Source organism: Brettanomyces bruxellensis, chromosome 5 (genome assembly GCF_011074885.1).
Source record: "Brettanomyces bruxellensis chromosome 5, complete sequence".
In the NCBI taxonomy this organism is placed as follows: Eukaryota; Fungi; Ascomycota; class Pichiomycetes; order Pichiales; family Pichiaceae; genus Brettanomyces; species Brettanomyces bruxellensis.
In genome coordinates, this window is record NC_054686.1 from 512,153 (window position 1) to 537,225 (window position 25,073).

The window sequence follows — 25,073 nt, forward strand, 5'->3', positions numbered from 1 at the left end:
GGCGAATTCAATCACTTCTCTATATTTTGGAGTCCGATCCAATTGAAAGTCGCTGTAGATGACATGATAAAGAGCACACAGCATTCACTGTCTGTTAAAAAAGCCTTTGAATGGATTCATTCTGTCGAAGACGTTACCGGTAACCGATCCGAAAACGTCTGTAGCAAAACTGTTGGCTTTTCCAAATTTATCGCATTTTGTGTAAGCCATGGTGTTCGAAGCCGTAAGAACAATACCAATACCAACCAAGATCAAGGATAAAAATTGAAGCTTTAACAAGGCCATGATTCCAAAGAGTATCCACACAATAGGGCAGATGTACATCAAGAACCAAAACACCTTTGAATCAATTGGATTTATATGCCTTGATGGATCTGCTGTCTCAAAGACAAGAACAGACTTGCCGATGTCATTTGTTTCGTTCCACCATCTGAGACCGACTAATAATCTGCCAGCAATATTCTTCACATTCCAGAAATCCGCCGATAGTAATAAAATAACAACTATGAAGAAAAGAATGTAATTTGAAGTAAACCAAAGCCCAAAAAGATATATAATCAGCGGAGACAATCTCAAAATCAAGTAGAATAGGAGAGCGATTGGATGCGCAGATTCAAGCAATCTTCTGTATAATGATTGCGGAAGAGACTCCTGCTGTTGATTTGAGGTTGTGTTTCCTGTCTGCTCTTCACCCGGGGTTGGTGGCTGAACATCCGGCTGAATAATTGTATCAGACTATACAATCAGAGTTAGTACAATGTGAAACGAGATATGATCCAAAAAAATGAATACTTACCATTTTTGCAAATGTTTATAAGAAGAAATCAAGAATTATGCTAATTGACTGTACTTGTCAGTAGATGCAGTTCAAATAATTGATCAGTTCGTTTGACTTTCGTCCTAAGCAGACACGTTCGAATATAAATTAACACAGCCATACGATCAACAACGAAAAAAAGTAATGAAATAAGAAGAATTATGTGACAAAATTGACGCGCCGATCGTATACCAGATCTTATTACAACAAAAAGCATGTGAACAAAAAAAAAGCATTAGAACGTCGATATACACAAATCGTACATCATCGACTCTACAGAATATCCAAGTTAAACACCGTATTATATTATTATGGAAAACCGAAATCATATTTTTAATTAAATAGAAAAAGAATATAAAGCGAAGGAGAAAACGTTATAGGATGGCAATTGTAATTGGAACAGCACTTGGCTCGAGACCTAAAATACTATGCCATATCCCGGAAAAATGCACAGCATTTTTCTCGCAACTTTTCTTCCCCAGAAAGTATGAACCGCGACATAGCTAAAAAAAGCTAAAAAATTTCATCAACCCCAGAATTATAAAACCGCCTCATTCATTCATTCATGCTCTGATATGAGAAGCTGCGGCCTTCGCCACACTTGAAGAACATGGGGAGACGTTTGGAATAACGAATGGTCTTCTTTCCACTGAAGACAACACTAGGTACTTGATGTGAGGCTTTGCAGCAGCGGCCAGTTTTGCTTGTATTCCTTGTTTCAATGCGTAAGCCATTTTTAATGTATGTAGAATGTTTTCAGCGATAGATATGTGTGTCTTCGAAGTGACTTTTATCTGTTGGTTATTGAAGTGAAATATTTCATACCAATAGAAAATAGATGAAGATACGGGGGAAACGATGTGGTATTTATAATAACTACAAATTAACTTGAATGACACCTGCTTCTAAGAATATTTCAATGAATAACCTGAAGATGAATTAAACGATCAATGCATGATAATAGAAAATACCCGGGCATATATTATGACTAACTATAGTCAGGCGCAAAAAAAAAAAAAAAAAAAAACGTCACGAACTGCGCATGCTGGCGATCACGATTTTTCATCGATTTCAAAGTTTTCTCTGTGTAGAAAATGCCGCCATAAGCGGGGCGGGGGTTGGAACAAAAAGTGGCGGCTAAGGTTAATTTCGGGTCGAAGAACGTGCTAGAAACAGTGAGCCTTGTATCCATACTTTTTACTTTATATATAACAACAAGTAGCAAACTTCAGCCGATAAAAAGGGATGCAATACACACCTAAAGCTATTCAATTACTAATTTTTCATTCTGAAAGTTGCGTACTTCAACTTGTTATTCCCGAAAAAAGATGGGAGTGAAAAAAAATTGAGAAAAAAAAGGCATTAAACTCAATGATCCCGGATAGTACGGCGGAAAAGGCCCCGGAGATTTTTTCATGACCGGGAAAAAAAAAGGGGAGTAAGGTTTGAAGGGCGGAAAAAAAATATTCTGGAATTTGTGGTATTTCTCTTTTTGGAAAAATAGATGATTCAATTACAAGTGAACCATCTTTAGAATGAAAACTCTGGGGGTTGCCGAATAATCGATGACCCTGAATCTTATGCATGATCCCCGGAGTTTAGAAATGAATGACCTTTGTCCATAATTTACTCCTCCTTTCAATCAATATGTTTGTTCCAATAAAAACATTTCAAAACCCACAAAGACATGTGCCGGCACTCTTGGGCATTACGTCATATTTCTGGATTGTGCTTAAAGTCGTAAATATGATTGTTGCCACATTTGTATATTCCCTTATTAATTGATAGCCGGGAATACGGTACTAACTGATAGCCGGGATTTACTATCGAAAGATAAACCACAAAAAGATAAGATGGGCTTTTGTGCTATCGGCCTTCTAATAATGGAGCATCAAAGAAATAAAGCCACGAGGATCGTGGTATATAATACCGGATAATAATACCGGATAATAATACTTGCTGATCAATTGGGTCATCACTTACACACAAGCTTTTATTAGACGGTAGTTTTTATGTATAAGTTCGATTAGGAATGATGAGCTAGTTTTCGTAGTTTGCATTTTTTTAATATATCCTGTACTTTAAAAATATAATTATTAAAAAGATAGATACATATATTTTGTAATGGCTTAAAAACAAGTTTATTCAAAATTCCGCAGATCAACTATATTCAGACATTTTATAAATTTCCTATTATCTGTTTTATATAACTATTTATGTTAGATAAGATAAAGAACCTTAGAAAAAGAAGATATTGCTTATGACAGAATGTTTGCAAGATGACCAATATAGAACACAAGCGATCAGTAACATAAATACTAACTAAAATGCAGACATAGATGGAGGTAAATAGACTCGACGATTTTCAATATATTTGGAGCATCCTTACATTATAAGATTTTTACCGGCCATTTGAGCTACGAAAATTTCAGAGTTTCTCCAAAGTCCAATCATAAATTTATTCTTGAAGATAATCATCAATAACACGTCTCATTTCAGACAATAAGTCGATCAAATTGTGTTCTTACCATATTGAAACATGAAAAAGGTCAACACCAACACAAAGCTTGAGTACCAGGCTGTAGTGCTAACTGATTCTTATCAGACAAGGTTCATGCCATTGACTCATGTCGAACCGAGATGCCTTATGCCATTAGCGAATGTACCTTTAATAGAATACACTTTAGAGTTTTTAGCACAAACAGACGTGGTGTCGGAAGTATTTTTGATGTGCTCTTCACATGCTGATCAAATTCAAAAATACATTGATCAATCGAAATGGGTTCTTCCTTCTTCACCATTTTCTAAGATTCACACATTGCTGACTGTGGAATCAAGATCAGTTGGTGATGCAATGAGAGATATTGATGCCAGGGGAATGATTACCGGCGATTTCATTCTTGTCTCAGGTGATGTGATTACAAACATGGATCTTAACAAGGCTTTGAGTGCTCATCGCCAGCATAAACAAGATGACAGGGATTACGTTTCAACAATGGTTTTGAAACAAGCATCACCGCTGCACAGATCACGTTCGTATGTAGAGCCAGCATGCTTTATCCTCGAGGAGGGAACAAACAGGTGCATATATTATCAGGATATTCCACCATTAAACGGTAGAAAAACATCTGTGGACATCGATCCTGAGTTATTGGGCGATGTTGGTGAAATAGTGTTGAAAAATGATCTTATTGACTGCCGTGTTGACATTTGCACGCCACAGGTTTTGTCAACGTTTCAGGAAAATTTTGATTACCAGTTCTTGAGGGCAGACTGGGTTAAAGGTGTTTTAAGTAGCGATTTACTGCGTAAACATGTTTACACATATATCACTAAAGACGACTATGCCGCAAGAGTTGAAAGCTGGCAGACATACGACGGAATTTCACAGGATGTTTTGGAGAGGTGGTGCTATCCGATCGTTCCAGAAAGAAATTTATTGGAAGACCAAACGTACACTTATGAAAGCCAGCATGTTTACAAGGAGTCCAACATACGGTTATCGCAATCATGTAAAATTGATTCATGCGTCGAAATAGGTTCCCGAACGTTTGTTGGAGACGGTTCTCGTATTGGCTCTTCCGTGATTGGCAGAGATTGTTACATTGGTAAAAATGTTATAATAGACAATTCATACATTTGGAAAGGGGCCAGAGTTGAGGATGGTGCTGTTATTAGACATTCCATCGTTGCGTCAGATGCTGTGATCAAAGAAAACGTTATCATCAATCCTGGTTCGGTGATTGGTTTTGGCGTTGTTATTGGAAAAGATGTCGTTATTGCAAACTATACTAAAATCACTAAGAATCTATTCAAGGAAAAGAAGAGAATTAAGGAAGAACCTTCAGATGCCACTTCAGATTTCGGCAATGAGACTGAGGGCTCTAGTAGTCAATTCACTACCACAACGGATGAAGAATCCACCAGTGCGGCTACAAGCGAGATTCCATCAGAATCGGATTCGGGAGAAGAAAACACAAATAATACCACACGTGAGAATATCGTTGGCTCAGATGGGGTTGGCTTCTTATACGAGGATGATGAGAGATACAACGGAATGGTGAGCCAAATGGCATCTCTCGAGCTTTCTGATGTGTCGATTGCTTCAAGTACCATCACTAGACGTTCAACAAAAAGGAAGAAAAGAACAATGTCGTCAACAGCAAGTCAGGCCGCAGCATCAGAGGAGGAAAGTGAGGATTTCGAGCAGGAGGCAATTGCTACTGTTAATCGTGCTATGGAAAACAACTATGATATTGACACATCTCTTCTTGAGGTGAACACTTTACGTATGAGTATGAATGTGACCTACCATGAAGTCAGAGATGCCACTTGCAAGGCGATGCTTTCACGGGTTGATCACTTTATTGAGACTCAAACTTTGGGTGTAAAAGAGGCTGTGGAAAAGATATTCCAAAAGTGGTCTGAATTATTCACCAGGCAAGTATTTGAAGATGCTGATCAAGTCGATCTTATGATGATAATACAACAGATTTGCAGCGGTCTGGATCCTAAATACGGATCTATGATCCTACTATATGCTTTACTTATACTATATGAGCAGGAAATCATCGAAGAGGACAATATTAATATCTGGTGGAACAGTGAGGATTCGAAAGCATTAAACAGAGTTAGAGATAAAACAGCAAAATGGATTGAGTGGCTTGCACAGGCGGAAAGTGAGAGCGAAGGAGAGAATGAGAATGAAAGTGATGAAAGCGAAGAATGATAAACAAATAAAACTTTGTAATTTAATGAAATTTAGGATAGAGTAATTTCTGCATGCTTTCAACAATTTGTTATAATTACATTCTCAATATAAGTATTATCTATCCAACTCATGTGAAATAGTACCTCATTTTTTTTTCACTATATCTGGTCTACGTTTATTTGGCCTTAAAACATTTACATTTCCCACTCTCACTCCTAAAACACGCATAGCGTCGATCTCAATTTCTCTTTTGCAGTATACCGAATGGTGCCGTGAACACATATCGTGTACAATGTAAAATTTCTCCTTAATTTTTTTTTTGAGGCGGCCGGTATCTAACTTTGAATTTTATTTTTTATTTATTTTTTTTTTAGGTGCTGGCTGTTACACAAACAGAGTCGTCGGTCGTTTTACATACCCTATTTTTATCTAAACACTGATGCTTATTCCCAGTTTTTAAAGGTTGTATAGCTTTGATTTCAGTTGGGTTAGGAATATAAGAAATTGAAGAGAACAATTTAGTAAAAGAGAAACTGAAGCTGCAATGGGTTCATATAACAACAATACGATAAAATGTGTGGTGGTTGGAGATGGTGCAGTGGGAAAAACATGCCTTTTAATCTCTTACACAAGTAATCAGTTTCCGGAGGATTATGTCCCAACCGTTTTCGATAATTATGCCGTTACTGTTATGATTGGTGACGAGCCTTACACATTTGGATTGTTTGATACAGCTGGACAGGAAGATTACGATAGATTAAGACCACTTTCATATCCGCAAACAGATATATTTTTAATTTGCTTCTCCGTTGTCGTTCCTTCATCATTCGATAATGTGAAAGAGAAGTGGTATCCAGAAATAAGTCATCATGCTCCTCATGTACCTTGCATCATTGTTGGAACTCAAATAGATTTGAGAGATGATCCTACGGCACTTGCTAATCTTGCCCGCCAGCATCAAAAACCAATAACCTATCAACAAGGTGAACGCCTTGCAAAGGAACTAAAGGCGGTGAAATATGATGAATGCTCTGCTCTTACCCAAGTCGGTTTGAAGAGCTTATTTGACGATGCCATCGTTGCTGCACTTGAGCCCCCTGTTATCAAGAAGAGCAAGAAATGTATCATTCTTTGAAAGACGATTCCAACATATCGGTCCTATTCTCTTTCTGTTTCTGTTTCATTTTCTTGGTTTTCTTGTATGTGTCATTACTTTTCTCTACTCTTCGTTATACTTTTATTTTGCTTGAACTTTTATTTCATGCTCTTCTTGTTCCTCCTGACACATTCTTTTTCTTTCGAGTCTTTGTTTTTGTGTGGCGGAGGTGTTATTTTCAGTCGTTCTTTACCATTAACTAATGAAGTTAATCTCCAGGAGAAACATATATATTTGTTCTCCCAGTTTTTCTATTATTACTTTTGAGGTTATTTTGCCTTATCTTGTTCAGGTGCGTGCTTATTTCTTAATTATTCCAGTTCAATTTTGAGACCCGGTGTTCATTATTTTACACATTACTGTCTTGAATGAAGACTGCCGTTAGGATGGCTTATACAAACCGGTTAATCACTTTGATAGTGAATTGATCTTGCTACAGATTTGAGAAGAGATACGAAAGGAAGTGATTCGTTACTGGAAGTAATAGAGATTACGCTGCTAAAGCTTGTATTGTATACCCAGGGATCAGAGAGAAGAAGCAAAAAAAAAGCAAGGAAAAGCAAGTGGAAAAATGTAGATTCAGTTGTTGCACATGCACATTTATATATACAAGAATTTTGGGCGGGGTTTTCGTCTAACGCTTTGAATACATTAGTTCTGTTGAAATATTATTAGAAGTAGGATTTGTTTATTGTCTCAATATGTACTTTGCTAATCATCAAATATTGCAATCTGAAACGAAAAAAAAAAATCTTTTCAAGTTCGAATTCATTTTCTTCGAGATATTGACTAGTGTATGGATACAAATTTAAATAATAGGGAAAAGAGTAGAAGATGTTAATCCTGAACGACGTCCAATCATCCTTTAAATGCTTTCAACATTATGGAAAGAGATACAGGTGCAAACCTTGCTAATAGCCACAAGTGCATTACAGAAAAATAACCGTTATAGAGAATACTGGTTGAAGTGTGTCCAATTGATAATATATTACTGTTCGCTTGTGCAAGGTTTACTAAACCTCCATTTTTCATACGTAAGTTAAACCTTTAGTGTGCTAAACCTTTCAACAACAAAATTATAGTAAAAAATGAAGAAAGACTTCTATAAGGTCTCGAAGGTAAAAGTATGAACAGGGAGGGAATTAAAGGTGGAACATCTAAATCAAAAGAATACATCCTTACCCTACGCGTTGAATCCTGAAGTAACCTAAAATCTTTTTTTTTTTTTTTTTTTTTTTTTTCACTGAAGAAGTTTCTTCAATATTGAAGAAGACGTAGCTACCACCATCTTCCAGAAAATAAAAGTAGACTACACTAGTCATTAACTCCAATACGTGTAATTATTTTCAGTGGAGTTATCTGATACAAGAAATTAACATATAGTTAGAATGTTTGCTGCTCCAAGGTCAGACACACTTTTCCTAGGTGCTGAAAAATTGAGTGGCGATGATGTGCGTACTCAGAATGTTCTCGCAACACAGGCAGTGGCGAATGTGGTGAAATCTTCACTTGGTCCGGTTGGACTTGATAAAATGCTTGTTGATGATATTGGTGATGTGACTGTTACGAATGATGGAGCAACAATTTTGTCATTGCTTGACGTTCAGCATCCAGCAGGTAAGATTTTAGTTGAGTTAGCACAGCAGCAGGACAGAGAGGTTGGAGATGGCACTACTTCCGTTGTTATTATTGCATCTGAACTTTTGAAAAGAGCCAACGAACTCGTCAAGGTTAAGGTTCATCCTACCACTATTATTACAGGTTACAAGTTGGCTTTAAGAGAAGCCACAAGGTTTGTCAACAGTGTTATGTCACGTCCCGTGGATTCTCTTGGAAAGGACACGTTAATCAACATTGCAAAGACGTCTATGTCGTCGAAGATTATTGGACCAGACTCGGAGTTCTTTAGTAAGATGGTCGTGGATGCAATGTTAGCCGTGAAAACTGCAAATTCAAGAGGTGAGGTGAAGTATCCAGTGAAGGCAGTGAACATATTGAAAGCGCATGGTAAGTCTGCCACAGAATCGGTGCTAGTCTCAGGATATGCAATAAACTGCATGGTTGCTTCCCAGGCCATGGTGAAGGAAGTGAAGGAGGCAAAAATTGCATGTCTTGATTTCGGCTTACAGAGAGCAAAGATGGCATTGGGTGTTCAAATTGATTTGGAAGACCCCGACCAGGTGGAAGAGGTGAAGAAGAATGAGCAGGAGTTGGTCTTGAAGAAGGTTAAAATGATTATAGACGCAGGTGCAAATGTTGTTTTGACAACTAAGGGAATTGATGATCTATGCCTCAAAGAGTTTGTGGAACACAAGGTGCTGGCAGTGAGAAGATGCAAGAGAGAAGACCTCCGTAGAATAGCGAGGGCTACCGGAGCCAGCTTTTTAAGCAGCATGACAAACTTGGAAGGAGACGAAGTATTTGAGAGTGCCGATTTGGGACAAGCTGAACAAGTTTCGCAGGAGAGGTTTTCGGATGACGAATGCATCCTAATCAAGAATCCTAAGGCACACTCGGCATCATCGATTGTTCTTAGGGGTCCTAACGACTACTCATTGGACGAAATGGAAAGATCCATTCATGATGCACTTTCCGTGGTCAAGAGAACTTTGGAATCAGGCAACGTCGTTCCAGGAGGCGGAGCAGTCGAAACAGCACTGAACATATATTTGGAAAATTTCGCGACAACTGTGGGATCGAGGGAGCAATTAGCAATCGGCGAATTTGCCGCAGCATTGTTAATAATACCAAAAACGTTAGCCGTGAATGCCGCAAAGGATTCATCAGATCTTGTTGCTAAATTAAGATCTTACCATGCTGCTTCGCAGCAAGTTTCTGCCGCGGACGCGAAAAGGAAAAATTATAAGAACTATGGATTGGATTTGATCAAGGGCAAGATCATTGATGAAATACACCATGGCGTTTTGGAACCCACAGTTTCTAAGATCAAGTCCTTGAAAAGTGCTCTAGAGGCATGCGTTGCTATTCTAAGGATCGATACACTTATAACAGTTGATCCGGAGCCTTCCAAGGAGGATCCTCACGGTCATCATTAAGGAAGGTTAATGATATCTTTTCCGTTTCAATTGCTCGTCCGCGGAGATTAATTGTTCATAGCTACGTATTTAGTATAATAAAAAAAGTGAAACTTTGTTAGCGTCGATTCCGCTTATTAGTGAGGGGGAAAAGTTACTTAATAATAAAATCCAACAATATGGGCTCATTGAACTTTGTCTTTATTATGTAAGGGACTACTACTTGATGAAGCTTAATTTGGATAAAGAAACAAAAGTAAATATTGTATGTGCAAGTGAAATATTGAGATAAATACCCAAATTTTCATCGTGATGCTTTTTTTTTACATTGTGTCAAAGCTAGTAGAGCGGGAAGAATGATCTGGTGTGCCCCGAATATCCGCGAATATTTCAAATAATTAAAGGAAATGTCGGCATTTGTAAAAAAAAAAAAAAAAAAAAAATTTACGTACAATGTAAAAGCGGTACGAAGAAATTTTGAATATTATACGACCTTATACGAGGATCGATATCGAGAAATCACCGCTTTATTTTTCTATCCTATCTTTCCCCAGAAGGGAATATCTTCAGAATATTTGATATATTGATCAATGCCCTTCGGCCGACAATTAGCCTTGCTATTGTTATTATAGGTTTTTCCAGTGGATTCCCAAGGAAAAATTACCAACCCACTCGAGAGTTTGCTGAGCCACTAAAGTTGAATAAACTTAAGTTAGGACGCGAACAACAAAAAAAATAGGGGAAAAAAAGAAGGATCCCCAAAAAGGCTATCTGATTCTGTCAGTGGAGAAGAACCTGACCTATGCACATTAGAAGTGATTTGTGAGATCTTGAAATTGATATCCGAAAGTATCCATAATTTCAAACAAGTACTCAGCTCTTAAGAACGTACAATTGTGTATACATATACTGTATAATATATCAAGGGTTGTGGCAATAGTCTTAGCTTTTCAACAAAACTTAGACTGTTGAAGTTGTCGTTTAGGAACGAATTGCGCATAGTTAAGGCTTAAAATTTCACAAAAATTGAGCCGACGATATTATCGATAGGGAAACAGAGAGGCTTGAGTTCGATGACGATGACAACTTCAGTAACAGGAACCGTTGACGTTAAGAAAGAGCAAGATGACAGTTCCCTGCAAACTGGGCAGGAATCGGCTGCTTCAGGTGGTAAATCGTCTCCGTTTTCTAGAGAAAGTACGTCTACTCGTACATCCCGATCTTCAAGTAGATCACCATCAAGGTCGACAAAATCAGTCAAGGTGAGTAAGAGATCTACAGGAAAAAGGCGGTTTCACAGGAAGAGCAGGAAGGGGTGTGCCACTTGCAAGAGGAGGAGGGTCAAGTGTGATGAGACGAAGCCGGTTTGCAAGAATTGCCAGCGTATAGGATTGGAGTGCTTATACTTGTATCCGTATGCATCTCTGGAGGAGAAGCAGAAGGCCATGGCGGCAAAAAAGGCACAGGAGGAGAGGAGGAAGAGAGATGAGGAGCAAAAAAGACAGAGTGAGCTGAATCAACAGCAGAAGATGAACATGATGGCTTCAAGACAGATGTCGTTTCATCAGGGCTCGTTCCCACTGCAATCCCAACCGCTGATGTCTGCTCAATCTCAGAATGCGATTTCAATTGCCAACTCACCAGTAGAGTTACCACAATCACCACCATTGGCCAACATCACACCGGGCTTAATCAACTCGGCAGCTTTGTCCATGCAGAGAATACCGAGCTATGGTTTATCCTCCATATTGAACCAGTCGTTTCCCTCCTCGTTTGGCTCGTTGTCCAGCTCTATAATGTCACCTGACTTAAATAACGTCTCACACGTACCTGCTCTTACTGTTAAACATGCAACGCCTCCACCTCAATCGACTTCAGTTTCCGGCTTGACAAACCAGCAGATGTCACATTACGGTGCTCGTTCACAGTTGGATCAAGGAAGACAGCAGGCTTATCAACAACAACAACAGCAACAGCAGCAGCAACAACTACGGCAGCTAGAACTACAACAGCAGAAAAAAAATCGGCTGTTGAAGAATTCCATGCAAATGCAGAATGCTACGACACATTATCAAGGAGTTGCTGACATGGGTACATCGGATGAATTACAAAGAAAGGATAAGCTATCTGCCCAACGAAGAAATCCAACACTATCATCAACTCCAACACCCCAGCAGCTGGCTGCAAGAAAGCAGGAACAGCGGAATTCTGTCAGCCAAAGTCTGGCAGATAACGTAAATGGAGACATGGACTCCACCAAACAGACCTCTCCTTTGCTAAAGAAATCCCAAACTCTTGGAAAGGGACCATCGCTTTCACCGGATCTAATAAATGCGCCACCTCCACCGATGACACAGCCTGTTTCCGAGCTAAATTTGTTGGATCTCCGCTTGATGTATCACTACACAACTAAAGTCTGGCCCACGATTACGGCAGCTGGAATTTCCGACTCCAAGATTTGGTCCGATGACATTCCAATGCTTGCATTCAAGTATCCATTTCTTATGCACTCGCTTCTAGCCTTTTCTGCAACCCATCTATCCCGTACCGAGCCTGGTCTTGATCAGTGCGTTACTGGGCATCGTTCGGAGGCCTTAAGGCTTTTACGTGAGGCTGTACTGGAAATGTCACCTGAAAATACGGATGCATTAGTTGCTTCAGCTTTGATTTTAATCATGGATTCTCTAGCCAACGCATCCTCACCAACATCTACATCGCTTAAGTCGTTGCCGCCTTCAGCATGGATATTCCATGTAAAGGGGGCTGCAACAATTCTAACTGCAGTGTGGCCTCTCAGTGAGCGGTCGCGGTTTTATAAGTTCATTTCCGTTGACCTTGGTGACCTTGGTGATATTGGTTATGATATGATATCGGGTGAGTTATCAAATACATCAGACACAGGTGAGAACACCCAATCATTAGGTAAGGGCAGAATTCGCAAGCCAAGAATCAAATATTCGAACATTAAGTGCTTCGATGATGAAATTGCCGATCTTTTCCCCATTCCTCTCACGTCACCATACTTCCCAACTCTTGCATACATGGCCAAACTATACAAGGAAAGATACAAGTCAGACTTTATTCTTCGAGTGTTTGCCTTTCCGGCCCTTTTGGATAAGAAATTCCTTGGATTACTTGTCAGCTGCGATTTGGTTGCAATGAGAATCATGCGTTGCTACTATCGTTTGCTCCGGAATTTCACCGAGGAGATGAAGGACAAGGTTTGGTTTTTGGAAGGTGTCTCTTCAGTTCTTCCAGTTGATGTGGATCAGTACTCTGGAGGTGGTGGTATGCACATGATGCTAGATTTCTTGGGCGGACCATCTATTATTGATGATGATGGGAAAGGCGGAAATGAAATCGATAGGAAGGCACTGCAATCCGGTTTACTAGACACTAATAATCTTCCTAGCTCATCAATTGGAGACAGCTTAAGACTAGATGATAGCTCTGCTCTCACAGATGATGAAGCTGCAGACACTGACTTTATGGAAATGGCCAACAAGCATTGATTGAATTTTTTTTTCTAAACTTATTTTATTTCAACTTGTTTTATTTCGACGAACGCATTTGCTTTAATTATGTTTTCATATCTCTTTTTTTAACATGTCTTATGTATAGTTTCTGGACTAATGCTTTTTTTTTATACCCTACAAGAATTATAAAGGATAAGACCACATTTCACATGCTTCAAAATACTAGCAATGATTGGGACAATCTGCAATTACTATAATACTGATAAAACAGGATGAGCACCAGTAGCTGTTGTAGGAAACGAAAAAATACCAGTTTACATTTTCACCCGTTGAATTCCATCATCATCACGGATCACACCAAGTTCGACTAACTTGGCATAGGCAGCAGCAAATTGTTCAAAGAAGAACTGCTCATCTTTCGCATATATTTCAGTCCACTTCTTGAATTCGGGATCCCTGATCATTTCCATATCTGTGTTTAGCATCATCAAGCTCTTATCTTCATTATAGTACTGCTCGATTCCTGTCTGAGGAACCACACCTATGGACCACTTCTCATTTAAAAGGACTTTGAAAAAATCGTTATCAAATCTAAACGGCTTTTTTGACCATATGCCATTAAAGCCACTAAATTTTGCATGACATCCACCTAGTGAATGGCCTCCACCTATTAAAGCAACCGTTTCTTTATCCTCAAAACCCAACCGTTTTGTAAAGACTTCTCTTATATGGTCGGAACCTAAGGTTGCAATTGGAAGACGCCCCATAGGAGGAACTTTTTTTGCATCTAGACAATCTGTTCTTCCTGGCTTCCACTCAATTCTAGGTCCTCCCATACCCTCAACTGCGGCAACTCCACCCAAGCTGTACAAATCAGCAAAACTAACCCAAGGGAATTCCTCATGTATTTGGTCAAGGTAAGATTTTGCAGTATTCAAACCAGTGTTACCATTATCGTTAAATTCCTGGGCAAATCTCATTGTACCACCACTGCAACCCCCAGTTCCTGTTTCTCTATCATAATGTGCGCAGCAATGCCATGTAAAACGAATCATATTTGGACCAATATTACCATCCGGTTTGTAAGATGGCTGAACAAGGCAATTCTTAATTCTTTGCCTCACCAACTCGTAATTTCCGTATGTGGGGTCAATCTGTGACCTACCTTTTCTCCGAATTTTGATTTTATAAAATACATTTCTGCTGCCCTCTTTTCGATGGCTTCCTTTTGAGTGGTTGTCTTTTTTAACGGCAAATGCTTTGGTTTTCTCAACAATCGAGCGTTGAATCGTGGGTGTTCGAATATGAAAATTTTCAGCTGCACTGATAACACTTTCGGTGGTAGCGGTTGGAGTTGGTGATGATGCTGCTGAAGTATTTGATACTGGTGTAGTTGGAACAGCATCATTTGATCTGGGTTTTTCGAACAAGTCAGTAAGAGCTGGTTTTAACGGTGAACTTGGCTTTGAGAATTTACCCTGAACATTTTGGGATACTAGTTGATCAGTCGGATGCGTTTGTCTTAACGAGCCTCCTTTCATTAAATATGGCTTTGGTTCAAATGCTTTTGATTCTGGCCTATGAATGTTATGAATACTATTTGACTCAGAATCATTATTAACTGCATAAAACTTTGGCTTAACATTTAAGTTTTCATCGTTAATGGAAAGATCATCAACAATTGAAAGTGGATTATGGCTCTCACTTCCATATTTATAATTCTTTCCAAAGCTAAGTTCAAAGACATGGATGATATATCTATCATAATAATAGTCCACTCTGAAGGAGATTTTTTTGAATATATCGCTAAACGAAGACGGAATGTCAAACGAGTTTAAAAACTCCTGTTCAACATGATCTAAATGCCTCTCAATCAATTCATCACGATAATGAAGTTGATATTCGTGTACCAAATCAGTGAATGGCAATGAATCTTCATCCTGTTCATGAATGATTGCTTGCTTAAAAAAAACATAGAGTGAGATAAAAATACTGTAGAATAAATAATCTGTGAATTGCCTCACAGTTCTAACAGTTGCCAAAGGAATCAACACAAATTTTCCCAAAGGTTTCACCAGATTGGTTATTCTTTCATATACCTTTATTAATGTACCCATTTGACACCACTATTTTTTAGAGAAACCAACTTAAATAAAAGAGAGTTATCAAATACATATAAATGAACAGAAAAAGAAATCAAAACATAATAATGGGAAAAGGGCTCTATATATTGCAATACCTTATTTTTGAAATCCTCTTTGTGAGATTCTCCCTTCTAAAAACTTCGACAAGGGAAATTCATCAGATTTCCCTTTCCAACATGACCTTTTCCGAATTTGTCAAAAATTCAAAATTCATTTACAAATACCTCACAAATATAGTTCACCAATAAATAAAATTCTGTAACTATGATTTACAAGAACATCTATAATAGACGAGTATGTATATGTGTAAATAACTTTTTGGCATGAATCAGCTCGTGCTTTAGTGCTCTCTGTCAACAACACGAATAATGATTTCAGTAAGCTGCCTACCATTTTCCTCAACCGACAATGTGTAACTTCCCGTTTTCTTTATACTCCTAATTGTATTTGCAACCTCCCCTGTCTCATCTTGCACGGCTGCAGGCCTAAGAACCAGCTTTATTTTCTCTTGATTGAAAAATTGGGACACAGCATCCTGTAACTTTTTATGTCCCAAACTTTTCCTCACAATATTCTCTAACGACGACGCAATCTTTGGCACAGAGAGTGCTGGATCAATAGCACCATCCTTGGTATATCTTTTCAAAGTTATCTTCTTTGGCATAGCGTCAACAACTTTGTCCCTGTCCTCCTCCGAAACCTCAGCTAAATCAAGACCTATCAATTCATCTAAAGATAACAACTTTTCAGGTTTATTCTCCTTCTTCTCCTTCTTCACTCTCATCTCCTTCATCTCCTTCTTCTCCTCAACAGAGATATCTGGACCCTCCGCAACAATTTGTTCTGGCTTAATATTGGCAGCACGCAATTCTTTCATCCTTCTTGCTTGAATCTTCTTTGGATCAATAACAGTTATCCTAGGCTTAGCTCCTTCGTAATTCAAATACACTGCACCATTTCCACGATGAAGCTTATTCATCATAGTGGAAGCCTTCACATGAACTATTTGCCCAGTGATACCAATGCCAGCAAAGCTATCCAATAACTGAACGGCTATTCTTTTCTTCTTACTCTGGGCCGTATACCTTACTCCAAACTTACGGCCCTCTGACCGGATGCTTTTCAATACACATGTATTACTCCTTAAGAACATGCTTAAATCTTCTTAATAAATGATGAAACAGAAATTTAATAACACTGTTTTATTTTATTGGTGGACCCATCCTTAAAGTTAGGTTTGATCGTTGGCTTTCAAGTTTTACAATCAATCTTCCTTGTTGTCACCCACATTTTTTTTTTTCCCTCTCGCGATTCCCATCTTTACGTAATCATTTGAATGAATGCATTACGGAGTTTTTGCGGGGCATTCTTCCATGTTCAACTTATATCGTTAGAATCCATATTCTTATAAAACATTTAAGAATCTATACCTTGGCACAAAAAGCATCTGTAATATAGATATATATTTCTGCAACAGAGAATGAATTTAGGCAAGAAATTAAGTTGAAAGCTGATGCTTTCATCTTTGTCTCTGAACGATCGACGCGACCAACAGACGGAAAAGACAGATCATATAGTATTCCTGGTATCACAATCTATTATACCCAAAGTCCTGATCTTCACTTTTACTATCCCATTAGCAGACGCGAAAACTTCATGCATAATCCAGCAGGCAGTTTTTCGAAACCAAATTTACGACCTATTATAAATCTTTAATTAGCAAAGTTGACAAACATATATAAATCTCCCAAATATTATTCAGAAATGTGGTCTTCTGGATCGTCCCGTAAACTTGGAGTCTCTGGCAACGCTTTTTCCCCTCCGCTTCATCAATATCTTCTTCCTCTTGATATACTGCTTTTTTGTTTCCATTCTCTTAAGCTTCTTTTTGGACAATCTTTTCTCTTTTTTCTGAACGGCACTCTCAACAGACATGTTTCCTAAATTAAGCGGCCTATCTGGTATACCTGCCTGAAGCACTAAATAATGCTTTTTATTCTTTTTAGATTCCGGGTCATCTATCACAACACCACACTGAAAACCTGCAACTTTAGCAGCACCGGTGATCTGTACAATCTGATCTTCATTTGCCGGGTAAAATTGTCCAACAAACTTCCCTCCACGTTTTAACGCACTGTATAAAGTATTGAAAAACCTTGCGAGTCTCACTTTAGGCTCGTTCGAATGCTTATCAGCATTACAAAGCCATTGAATTGCTGAAATTGAAATAGCTGCATCAAAAGTTCCAGGCCTGAATGGTATACCATCTCCCATATCCGAAAGCAATAAATCTCCACTGACATCTCGATCTATAGCAGTTGCCAACATATCAGGTGAAATGTCCATCCCAACCCATATGTGACCTTCCTCGGAAAGGATTTCACCAGAAAGACCGGATCCACATCCAACATCAAGAACAAACTGAGGGACATCGGGCTCTAGATTGAGAATTTCTAATGCTCTCAAAGTCATTTTAGCCTGAATATGCTGAACACGGGTAGATGCCGTGTATTTCTTTGCTTCTCTATCATCATAGAATATCTCTGGAGGTGCAATCTCCTCTGGTCTCGACATCTTTATGTAAATCCAACAGTTAGTTCGGCGAAACCGTTAATGTAGTTTATATTATATATGTGTACCGCCTAATACCTTTTTAAGGGCCTGACTTCCAATCTGATCTTGCAGCGTGAAAAATTTAAGCTCGGGCTCAACAAAAAAAGCAAAAAATAAAAAGAATAAAAAATTATAGGAGGCGGGACAATAATATCATATCTACTTCATTACTCGGAGTAAGTAAGTACCGGACCATATTGCTTGAGAGAACTCAAAGGGCACGGATTAATTGAAAAAAAATAAGGCCGACCACATCCGATGACAGATACCGGGTGGCAAAATCCGAATTACCAGCCAAAAGTATTGCAGAACATTGCGATTGTATTTAGCATCATTAGTTCTGAACATTCTGAACTTCCGTAATACCTATTAGGATGTAGACAATATTGAAATCTTACAAATCTGATTGAATTTAAAAAAAGGACAGCCTCCAGAAGACAATGACTTTTTTTAGAAGCGGGTGAGAAACACAAAAAAATTGGATCCCGAACAAACACCCAATCCTTAGGCCGGCATGTGTTAACAGGGGGCAAAGAAGCCAGTTATTACTTTTTAAAGCAATTCTTTCTCCCTTCTGAGTAATTTTGAGCTTTCTTGTAAATAGTCGATCCATCGACACTTTCCATTTTATTCCGAACCGTCATTCTTTGCTTTCTAGCCAACTGTAGGCACTCAACAAAGCGGGGATAGCCAATCTCATATTGAATCTAGCTTTAGAATATTTAAGCAATCCGACCCGACCCGTTCTTGGCATTACATCGGAAATTATTACTGAGGAATCACGATCTTCATCAATCGAAAATGGTCGATCAAATTGCGAAAAACGGAAGACATAGAACTAGCGGCTCAAGCTTGGAACAAGTTCATGAGAGGTCGAGTTCCTTTTCTCAAATCGATAAGATGAAAATTCTTCAACGAAATACCGGCCAGACACGTAAATCTATTTTTATGGATGATGAGTATGACCTGAGTGATGCTACGGGTACTGATGAGGGAGATGAAACTTCAACGATCAACCGTAGCAAGAGAAAAAATGCTCCTAACACTTTAGAAGGAAAAGAGCTCAAAACCCGGGAAGAAGAAGTAAAAGAAAATGAAACACAAAAAGAAACTAAAGCTAAGGGAAAAGCTGAGGAAAGTGTGGTAGAAAAGAAAGAACTAAGTAACTACCTACTTAACATGAACTGGAGATATAAACCGGACGGAAGCTTCAGAGCAAAGTTTGCGGACTTGAACTTCCAGCCCAGGATATCTATTATTGATCGGGATGCTGCATACGGCAGCGAGTTTTATGGCTTTTATGTTGCATTTTGGTTTGTCGTCGGGATGTTTGTTCTCAATATTCTTGTGAAATATTACAATGAACATGGATCAATCTTTAGGTCCAGAATCTTCAATATCATGATGGAGGATCTCTGGAAGGTTGGACTTACTGATCTTCTTATGTACTTTTGCTCTTACTTCCCATTGTTCATACATAAGGCGATTAAAGCTGGATTTATCAAGTGGAGAAACACAGGTAGAGTCTTAGAGTCAATCTATGAGTGTGGCTTTATGTGGGCTTTCTTGATCATATCTTTTAATCAGGACTATCCTTGGATTGCAAAGATCTTTTTGATGCTTCACTCGGTTGTTTTTCTCATGAAAATTCACTCCTTTGCCTTTTACAACGGATATATGTGGGACGTTACAGGGGAACTAGAAGTCTCGAAGGGCTATTTGAAGAAGCACGATAACCTTGATCCTGAAGTTGCGCAAGCACTTCAAAAATCGGTCAACTTTTGTACTTTTGAGTTGGAAACACAGGCTCAGAAGGTTCAATTCCCTAAAAATCTTACCTACAAGAATTTCTTTGAATATTCGATGTTCCCAACTCTTGTGTATGAAGTTTCCTACCCAAGAACCAAGCGCATCAGATGGGGATACTTTTTTGGTAAGGCTGCCGGCATATTCGGTGTCATTTTCATTATGGTTGCCATTGCCCAGAACAATATGTACCCAATTGTGATGAGATGCCTAGAACTGAGAAGAACTGCCCCAATAATGACAAGACTCAAAGAATATCCTTTAATTCTTGTGGAGATGATTCCTCCATTCCTTTCGATGTACATGCTAACGTTTTTCCTTATCTGGGAATTGATATTAAATGCCATTGCAGAGCTTTCCAGGTTTGCCGATAGAGAATTCTACAAAGAATGGTGGAATTCAGTCGACTGGGATCAATATTCTAGAGATTGGAACGTTCCGGTTCACAAATTTTTACTTCGTCATGTTTATCACTCTACGATCTCCAGCTTCCATGTCAGTAAGACAACCGCAACATTGGTCACATTTTTCCTCAGCTCTCTTATTCATGAAGTGGCAATGTATGTCATCTTTAAAAAAGTGAGATTCTATTTATTGTCGCTTCAAATGTTCCAGTTGCCATTGGTTCAGATAATGAGAAGCAAACTTTTCAAAAAGTATCCAGTGCTGGCAAATGTTTTCTTTTGGGACGGAATTGTTCTTGGTCCGACCTTACTTTGTACGATGTATTTAGTTTTTTGATCTGGCCTGTCATATAGATATACATATCAACGCCCGTATATACAAAGAAATATATATATCATTAACCTGCTTTTTTCAAATTGTATTAATTGTTTAAAGGCAGACGGAATGAACTTTTAATTATAACTGTCAAGTCTAACAAGGAGATAAGGAAGCATCTATATATATACAGGGTAATCACTTTGCTTTCATCGATAAATATTTTCATATGGACGTGTATCATTAAAGCATGATCGAAATACATCATCAACAACCTTTTCAGCTTGCTCTTTATTCTTACATGCGGGATGGCCCAAAACACTCAGAATGGCTTTTCTTTTCACACATCTCTGGTGACCCTTTGCAACCTTCATAAATCCGGCATGTTTCCAAAATTCCGTCATTATTGCACACTCCCCACTTAAAGAGGCAGCTCTGATTTCTGAACAAGCATGATGTCTGAGGTTGAGCCAGTCAACCTGAAATCTCATATTATCATACCAGTGAACCAACTCATGAGATAAAGTGTCATTCAAAACCCATTTATCAGGTATGTAATTTGCACAAAGCTGAATTCCAAGTTCCGGATGAAAGCCACCGTACTTCGGATCTGTGCATATCTCACATTTCATCTTATCTGATGGAACTTCACCACCTAAATTTCCTATCTGATCAAGCATGAAGCGAACATTTGGAGAATACCGAAGGGCCCAGTTTCTATATTCGAGGCATTTATCGCATTGCTTCTCGTCATCATGTGCCTTTTTCTCCTTTTCGAATTTCTTTTTTTCATCATTGTTCATCCCGAGACCTGTTTTGTACTGTAACGTCTCACCTAACCATTTCAGTTCGCTCTTCTCGGGCTTTTTGTCATCTGCTGTTTCGCCCGTATTTACCACATCTTTCGACATTTTAGCACTGTAATTATAATATTAAATAAGTTCTGTATCCCTTCAAGATGTTTCCAGACTAATCTAATAATATAGCTTGCTCAATATCCGACAATAAAGAGTATACAAATTGTAGTTAATAGATTTACTGTATCTCAAGCAGATAATCTCTATCTTAGCCATTTTGGAGTGGGGAGAAAAAATTGAGGGGTGGAAAAAAAAAAAAAAATTCGAAAATTTATCAAGCCTATAGCTACATATATTATACTAAGCACCAAAAGTGATGTACATTCTCTTATATCGGCATCTACAACATTTACAAGAAGATGTCTTATAACATATGGACGGCTGCAGCCGATGGTAAACTGGAAATCGTGTCACAATTAATAGAATCAGGAAATTTCAGTCCGAACATTAAGGATGAAAATGGTTACACACCAATGCATGCTGCCGCCTCGTATAATAGGAAAGAAATATTGAGTTACCTTATATCTAAAGGTGGTAATGCAAACATTCAGGATAGTGATGGTGATACACCCTTGCATCAGGCTGAAACTGTGGAAACAGCCAAAATATTACTAGACGAAGGTAACGCAGATCCAAGAACTACAAATAGTGATGGAAAGACAGCACTTGAAACCCTTCAGGAAGACAACGAATTCCCGGAATTAATTAAATTTTTGCAAGATTTGAGTTCACAAAGTAATGTTACAACATCTGTTGACCAAGACATCATTCAAAAGACATTTAATGGACAGCCTATTCAGGTATATCTCTCTAGGTTGCAGGACGATAACTCTCCTGAGCTTTTGAAGAGAAGAGAACAAATCCAAAAAATTATGACACAGGATATACCAGAAGCAGAAAAGGACGAAAAACTAAAAAAGCTCGTATTAGATGCATTAACCAGCGATGTTGTCGAAGGGGACGGAAATCCGAAAAAGAGAAGACTGTAAAATGTTAGCGTATGGCAAGATTGTGAAATTTGATGTGTCATATAAATGCATACATACATATATAACCATGATACAGACTATAAATGATGATATAACTTATTTCGTGGTAAATGCTTGGCCATTAAGAATATTATTTGGGACGATGGCGACAACTCTGTGTATTAATTAAACAATTCTGTTGAATGATTTGGCTGGACCTCAGTCATCCTCTGCAGTGGTTGAATCTGTATTGTCAGATGACTCATCATCCGCCTTCTCAACAAGTAATGACCCGTTTGGCCATAAGTAATCGCAAGTATGTATGAGTTTCTGCCTATCTGCCGTGAGTCTCAAACGATTCAGAGGTGAAATCAAATCAAATGTAAACGATAGCTGATAATCTCTGGTGTCTATTTGTGGGACGTTCTCAGACTGTATTATAGCTTTAACTTCACCCTCGTCCTTTCCGGTTTCTTTGGCCAACTGAAACAGGTACCTGGATGTTTCCACAAACATAAATAAATCGTACGTGGTATCGTTCTTGTCAAATTTCCAAACATTTCTTTTGCCTTTATCGTCTCTAATCTGTATTCTAGCATAACTTCCCGCTTTCCATGTTGTTGTGTCTCTTGTATATTTCTCTCTGATGTATCTCAAAAGGAAAGCCTTTCTCTGTTTCGCTTCAAGTTCTTTGGCTTCTTCAATCCTTTTAACTTCTTCATTTTTCTGCTGCTCTTCTCTAAGCCTCTTCTCTTTCTCAGCATGCTTCTTTTCGTCTCTTAACAATGACTTTTGGTATGCCGAATCTTGCTGTTCTCTTAATACCCTTGCAAACTCAGCCTCTTCCTTATCTGCTCTTTGAGCCACTAATTGTGGTTCGTATCTATCAAATACACGGTTCATTCTGCGGAAATACTTACGACGTCCTTCTGGTGTTTGCTTTGAATCTTTTCCAAATGATTGACATTTGAACACAATTGACATTGATGGCGCAGAAATATCAGATGATGAAACATTACCAATAATATTCAAATAAGGGATAGAATATGCCCGATATGTACTCCCAACTTCATGTGGCTCAGGGTACTGAACATCACCAATGTATAGTATAACGTCATGCTTCTTCAAAAGTTCCAAAAAATGCGAGTCATTTAAATATGTTTTGATAAATTTCCTCGAAACATCGGATTGAGAATCAATAAGGATGCACATCATCCATTTCAGACCACCTTTAGCATCGGCAAACGCTTCGTTAAATTCCCCTTTGAAAATATGTAAATCAGAAGTTTCTCCCAAAGTATTATCGATATAGTCCTTGACGTTATACGTAGAAATTTCCTCCTTTGTCTGGTGCATTGGCTTTAACGGGAAATCACCTGGACCATCCCTAAATCCAAGGAAATGAAACAATTTCGGAAAAGTACTTCCTAACATGCGATCAAGTCCCCAACCAAGTGCCCAAAGCAATTTAGGAATAACCATAAGCACAAATACAATGGGGGTGAAAATTGAGAATCCTCCATCACGGCCATTTAATTGGGGGTGTGCAACGCCAAGGTTTAACTTCCATTTGTTGGCAATTGTCATTGCCCTAGGAAGTTTCGGAATAATATCAAGTAGGCGTCCATCAAAGTTCATCTGATCAATTGAAAATGGTGAATCCGCTGAACCAGCTTCTCTAAACTGGATATGTGAACTATCTCTAGTGGGTGGAGAAAACATTTGTGTAGCCTCATGAGAAATATCATTGGAAGTGCGATCATCTAACAAAGACGGAAAATCGTTATCAAAATACCGGGCACAGGCCCGGTCGAGATTCCAATTGCACACCTCCAATAATCTCAATACCTTGTCCCTTTCAGTTTCATCATCAAAGTTTGTCACCTCTTTTAACTGAGCAAATTTCTGCTTCTCTTCGGATGATAAATTTGACATGTACGGATTCGTATAAACGCTCTCAATAAATGTGACCAAGAAAACTCGAACTAAAGAATAAATCTAGCAACAATGGAAGGCGAAACAAATGAGTCGAGCAACAAAATAATTGGCAAAGATAACTTTTAATAAGATGACGAGAGACCGAAATTTCAGGAAACACGGTGGGTTAAAAGTACAAAAAAGAAACAGAACAATTGATACGTGGTTGAATTATGTTCTGAAGATGATGGAGGTAACCGATACTTCCCAGGTTCCTGCATAGACGCGTCGATAAATTTTTTTTTTTCTAGAAAAGCAGTTCCAGCAGATTACACGTTAGAGTAAAAGACCAGAAAAGAACATACAAATCTGTGATAAGATTAAGGATTCACAGTGTAAGGAAACTATTAGCGCATGTCTGAAATATTTAAATTGGGTATGAGAATTAAAGCACAAAAGGACGTGCAAGAAACTTAGGAAACTGTAGAGACCATGCAACTCTAAGTAAAATTCTAGAAGGCAGATTGAAGTCTGTGAAGTAATAGCAGCAATAGCGAAACAGCCATAAATGCCCATTCTACTTGGATATGTCTAGGAATATTGACATGAATCTGTAAGCATTATGCATTCACGCTACTCTTTCTGCCATAACGTTGTCAGATGGTGGATACAGACAATTGTGAAGCTGTGTGGGTTCAATGAAAAGATAATAACGAGAGGTGAAAACTAAATGAAGTATAAGTAGTGGTCGTATTTTAAGGGGGTCAAAATGTAATTGTTTAGCTGTTTCAAAATGTAGAGACATGATAAAACCTGAAACCCCGGGGAATTTGAAGATGATGAAATAAAGCAA

General features: G+C 38.4%; 13 protein-coding genes across 13 annotated transcripts; 6 read left to right on the top strand and 7 right to left on the bottom strand.

Moving 5' to 3' along the window:
* Positions 1-84: 84 nt before the first annotated feature.
* BRETT_004247 (uncharacterized protein) lies at positions 85-799 on the bottom strand (the record flags this gene model as incomplete). Its single annotated transcript, XM_041282743.1, has 2 exons — positions 85-735; positions 797-799. The coding sequence occupies 2 exons, from the start codon at positions 797-799 to the stop codon at positions 85-87; spliced, it is 654 nt and encodes a 217-aa protein (XP_041135519.1).
* Positions 800-1,380: 581 nt separating this feature from the next.
* BRETT_004248 (uncharacterized protein) lies at positions 1,381-1,551 on the bottom strand (the record flags this gene model as incomplete). Its single annotated transcript, XM_041282744.1, has 1 exon — positions 1,381-1,551. One exon carries the CDS (start codon positions 1,549-1,551, stop codon positions 1,381-1,383), a length of 171 nt encoding a protein of 56 aa, XP_041135520.1.
* A 1,805-nt stretch (positions 1,552-3,356) lies between these two features.
* On the top strand, positions 3,357-5,546 carry BRETT_004249 (uncharacterized protein; the record flags this gene model as incomplete). Its single annotated transcript, XM_041282745.1, has 1 exon — positions 3,357-5,546. The coding sequence occupies one exon, from the start codon at positions 3,357-3,359 to the stop codon at positions 5,544-5,546; it is 2,190 nt and encodes a 729-aa protein (XP_041135521.1).
* Positions 5,547-6,072: 526 nt separating this feature from the next.
* On the top strand, positions 6,073-6,663 carry CDC42 (Rho GTPase; the record flags this gene model as incomplete). The annotated part of the gene is made up of 1 exon (XM_041282746.1): positions 6,073-6,663. The coding sequence occupies one exon, from the start codon at positions 6,073-6,075 to the stop codon at positions 6,661-6,663; it is 591 nt and encodes a 196-aa protein (XP_041135522.1).
* Positions 6,664-8,072: 1,409 nt separating this feature from the next.
* Positions 8,073-9,740, top strand: TCP1 (Alpha subunit of chaperonin-containing T-complex; the record flags this gene model as incomplete). The annotated part of the gene is made up of 1 exon (XM_041282747.1): positions 8,073-9,740. One exon carries the CDS (start codon positions 8,073-8,075, stop codon positions 9,738-9,740), a length of 1,668 nt encoding a protein of 555 aa, XP_041135523.1.
* Positions 9,741-10,798: 1,058 nt separating this feature from the next.
* On the top strand, positions 10,799-13,231 carry BRETT_004252 (uncharacterized protein; the record flags this gene model as incomplete). Its single annotated transcript, XM_041282748.1, has 1 exon — positions 10,799-13,231. The coding sequence occupies one exon, from the start codon at positions 10,799-10,801 to the stop codon at positions 13,229-13,231; it is 2,433 nt and encodes an 810-aa protein (XP_041135524.1).
* A 278-nt stretch (positions 13,232-13,509) lies between these two features.
* BRETT_004253 (uncharacterized protein) lies at positions 13,510-15,312 on the bottom strand (the record flags this gene model as incomplete). Its single annotated transcript, XM_041282749.1, has 1 exon — positions 13,510-15,312. The coding sequence occupies one exon, from the start codon at positions 15,310-15,312 to the stop codon at positions 13,510-13,512; it is 1,803 nt and encodes a 600-aa protein (XP_041135525.1).
* Positions 15,313-15,679: 367 nt separating this feature from the next.
* BRETT_004254 (uncharacterized protein) lies at positions 15,680-16,492 on the bottom strand (the record flags this gene model as incomplete). The annotated part of the gene is made up of 1 exon (XM_041282750.1): positions 15,680-16,492. One exon carries the CDS (start codon positions 16,490-16,492, stop codon positions 15,680-15,682), a length of 813 nt encoding a protein of 270 aa, XP_041135526.1.
* Positions 16,493-17,097: 605 nt separating this feature from the next.
* On the bottom strand, positions 17,098-17,913 carry BRETT_004255 (uncharacterized protein; the record flags this gene model as incomplete). The annotated part of the gene is made up of 1 exon (XM_041282751.1): positions 17,098-17,913. The coding sequence occupies one exon, from the start codon at positions 17,911-17,913 to the stop codon at positions 17,098-17,100; it is 816 nt and encodes a 271-aa protein (XP_041135527.1).
* Positions 17,914-18,753: 840 nt separating this feature from the next.
* BRETT_004256 (uncharacterized protein) lies at positions 18,754-20,499 on the top strand (the record flags this gene model as incomplete). Its single annotated transcript, XM_041282752.1, has 1 exon — positions 18,754-20,499. One exon carries the CDS (start codon positions 18,754-18,756, stop codon positions 20,497-20,499), a length of 1,746 nt encoding a protein of 581 aa, XP_041135528.1.
* Positions 20,500-20,687: 188 nt separating this feature from the next.
* BRETT_004257 (uncharacterized protein) lies at positions 20,688-21,389 on the bottom strand (the record flags this gene model as incomplete). The annotated part of the gene is made up of 1 exon (XM_041282753.1): positions 20,688-21,389. The coding sequence occupies one exon, from the start codon at positions 21,387-21,389 to the stop codon at positions 20,688-20,690; it is 702 nt and encodes a 233-aa protein (XP_041135529.1).
* A 305-nt stretch (positions 21,390-21,694) lies between these two features.
* Positions 21,695-22,324, top strand: BRETT_004258 (uncharacterized protein; the record flags this gene model as incomplete). Its single annotated transcript, XM_041282754.1, has 1 exon — positions 21,695-22,324. The coding sequence occupies one exon, from the start codon at positions 21,695-21,697 to the stop codon at positions 22,322-22,324; it is 630 nt and encodes a 209-aa protein (XP_041135530.1).
* A 198-nt stretch (positions 22,325-22,522) lies between these two features.
* On the bottom strand, positions 22,523-24,238 carry BRETT_004259 (uncharacterized protein; the record flags this gene model as incomplete). Its single annotated transcript, XM_041282755.1, has 1 exon — positions 22,523-24,238. The coding sequence occupies one exon, from the start codon at positions 24,236-24,238 to the stop codon at positions 22,523-22,525; it is 1,716 nt and encodes a 571-aa protein (XP_041135531.1).
* Between the last annotated feature and the right edge of the window lie 835 nt (positions 24,239-25,073).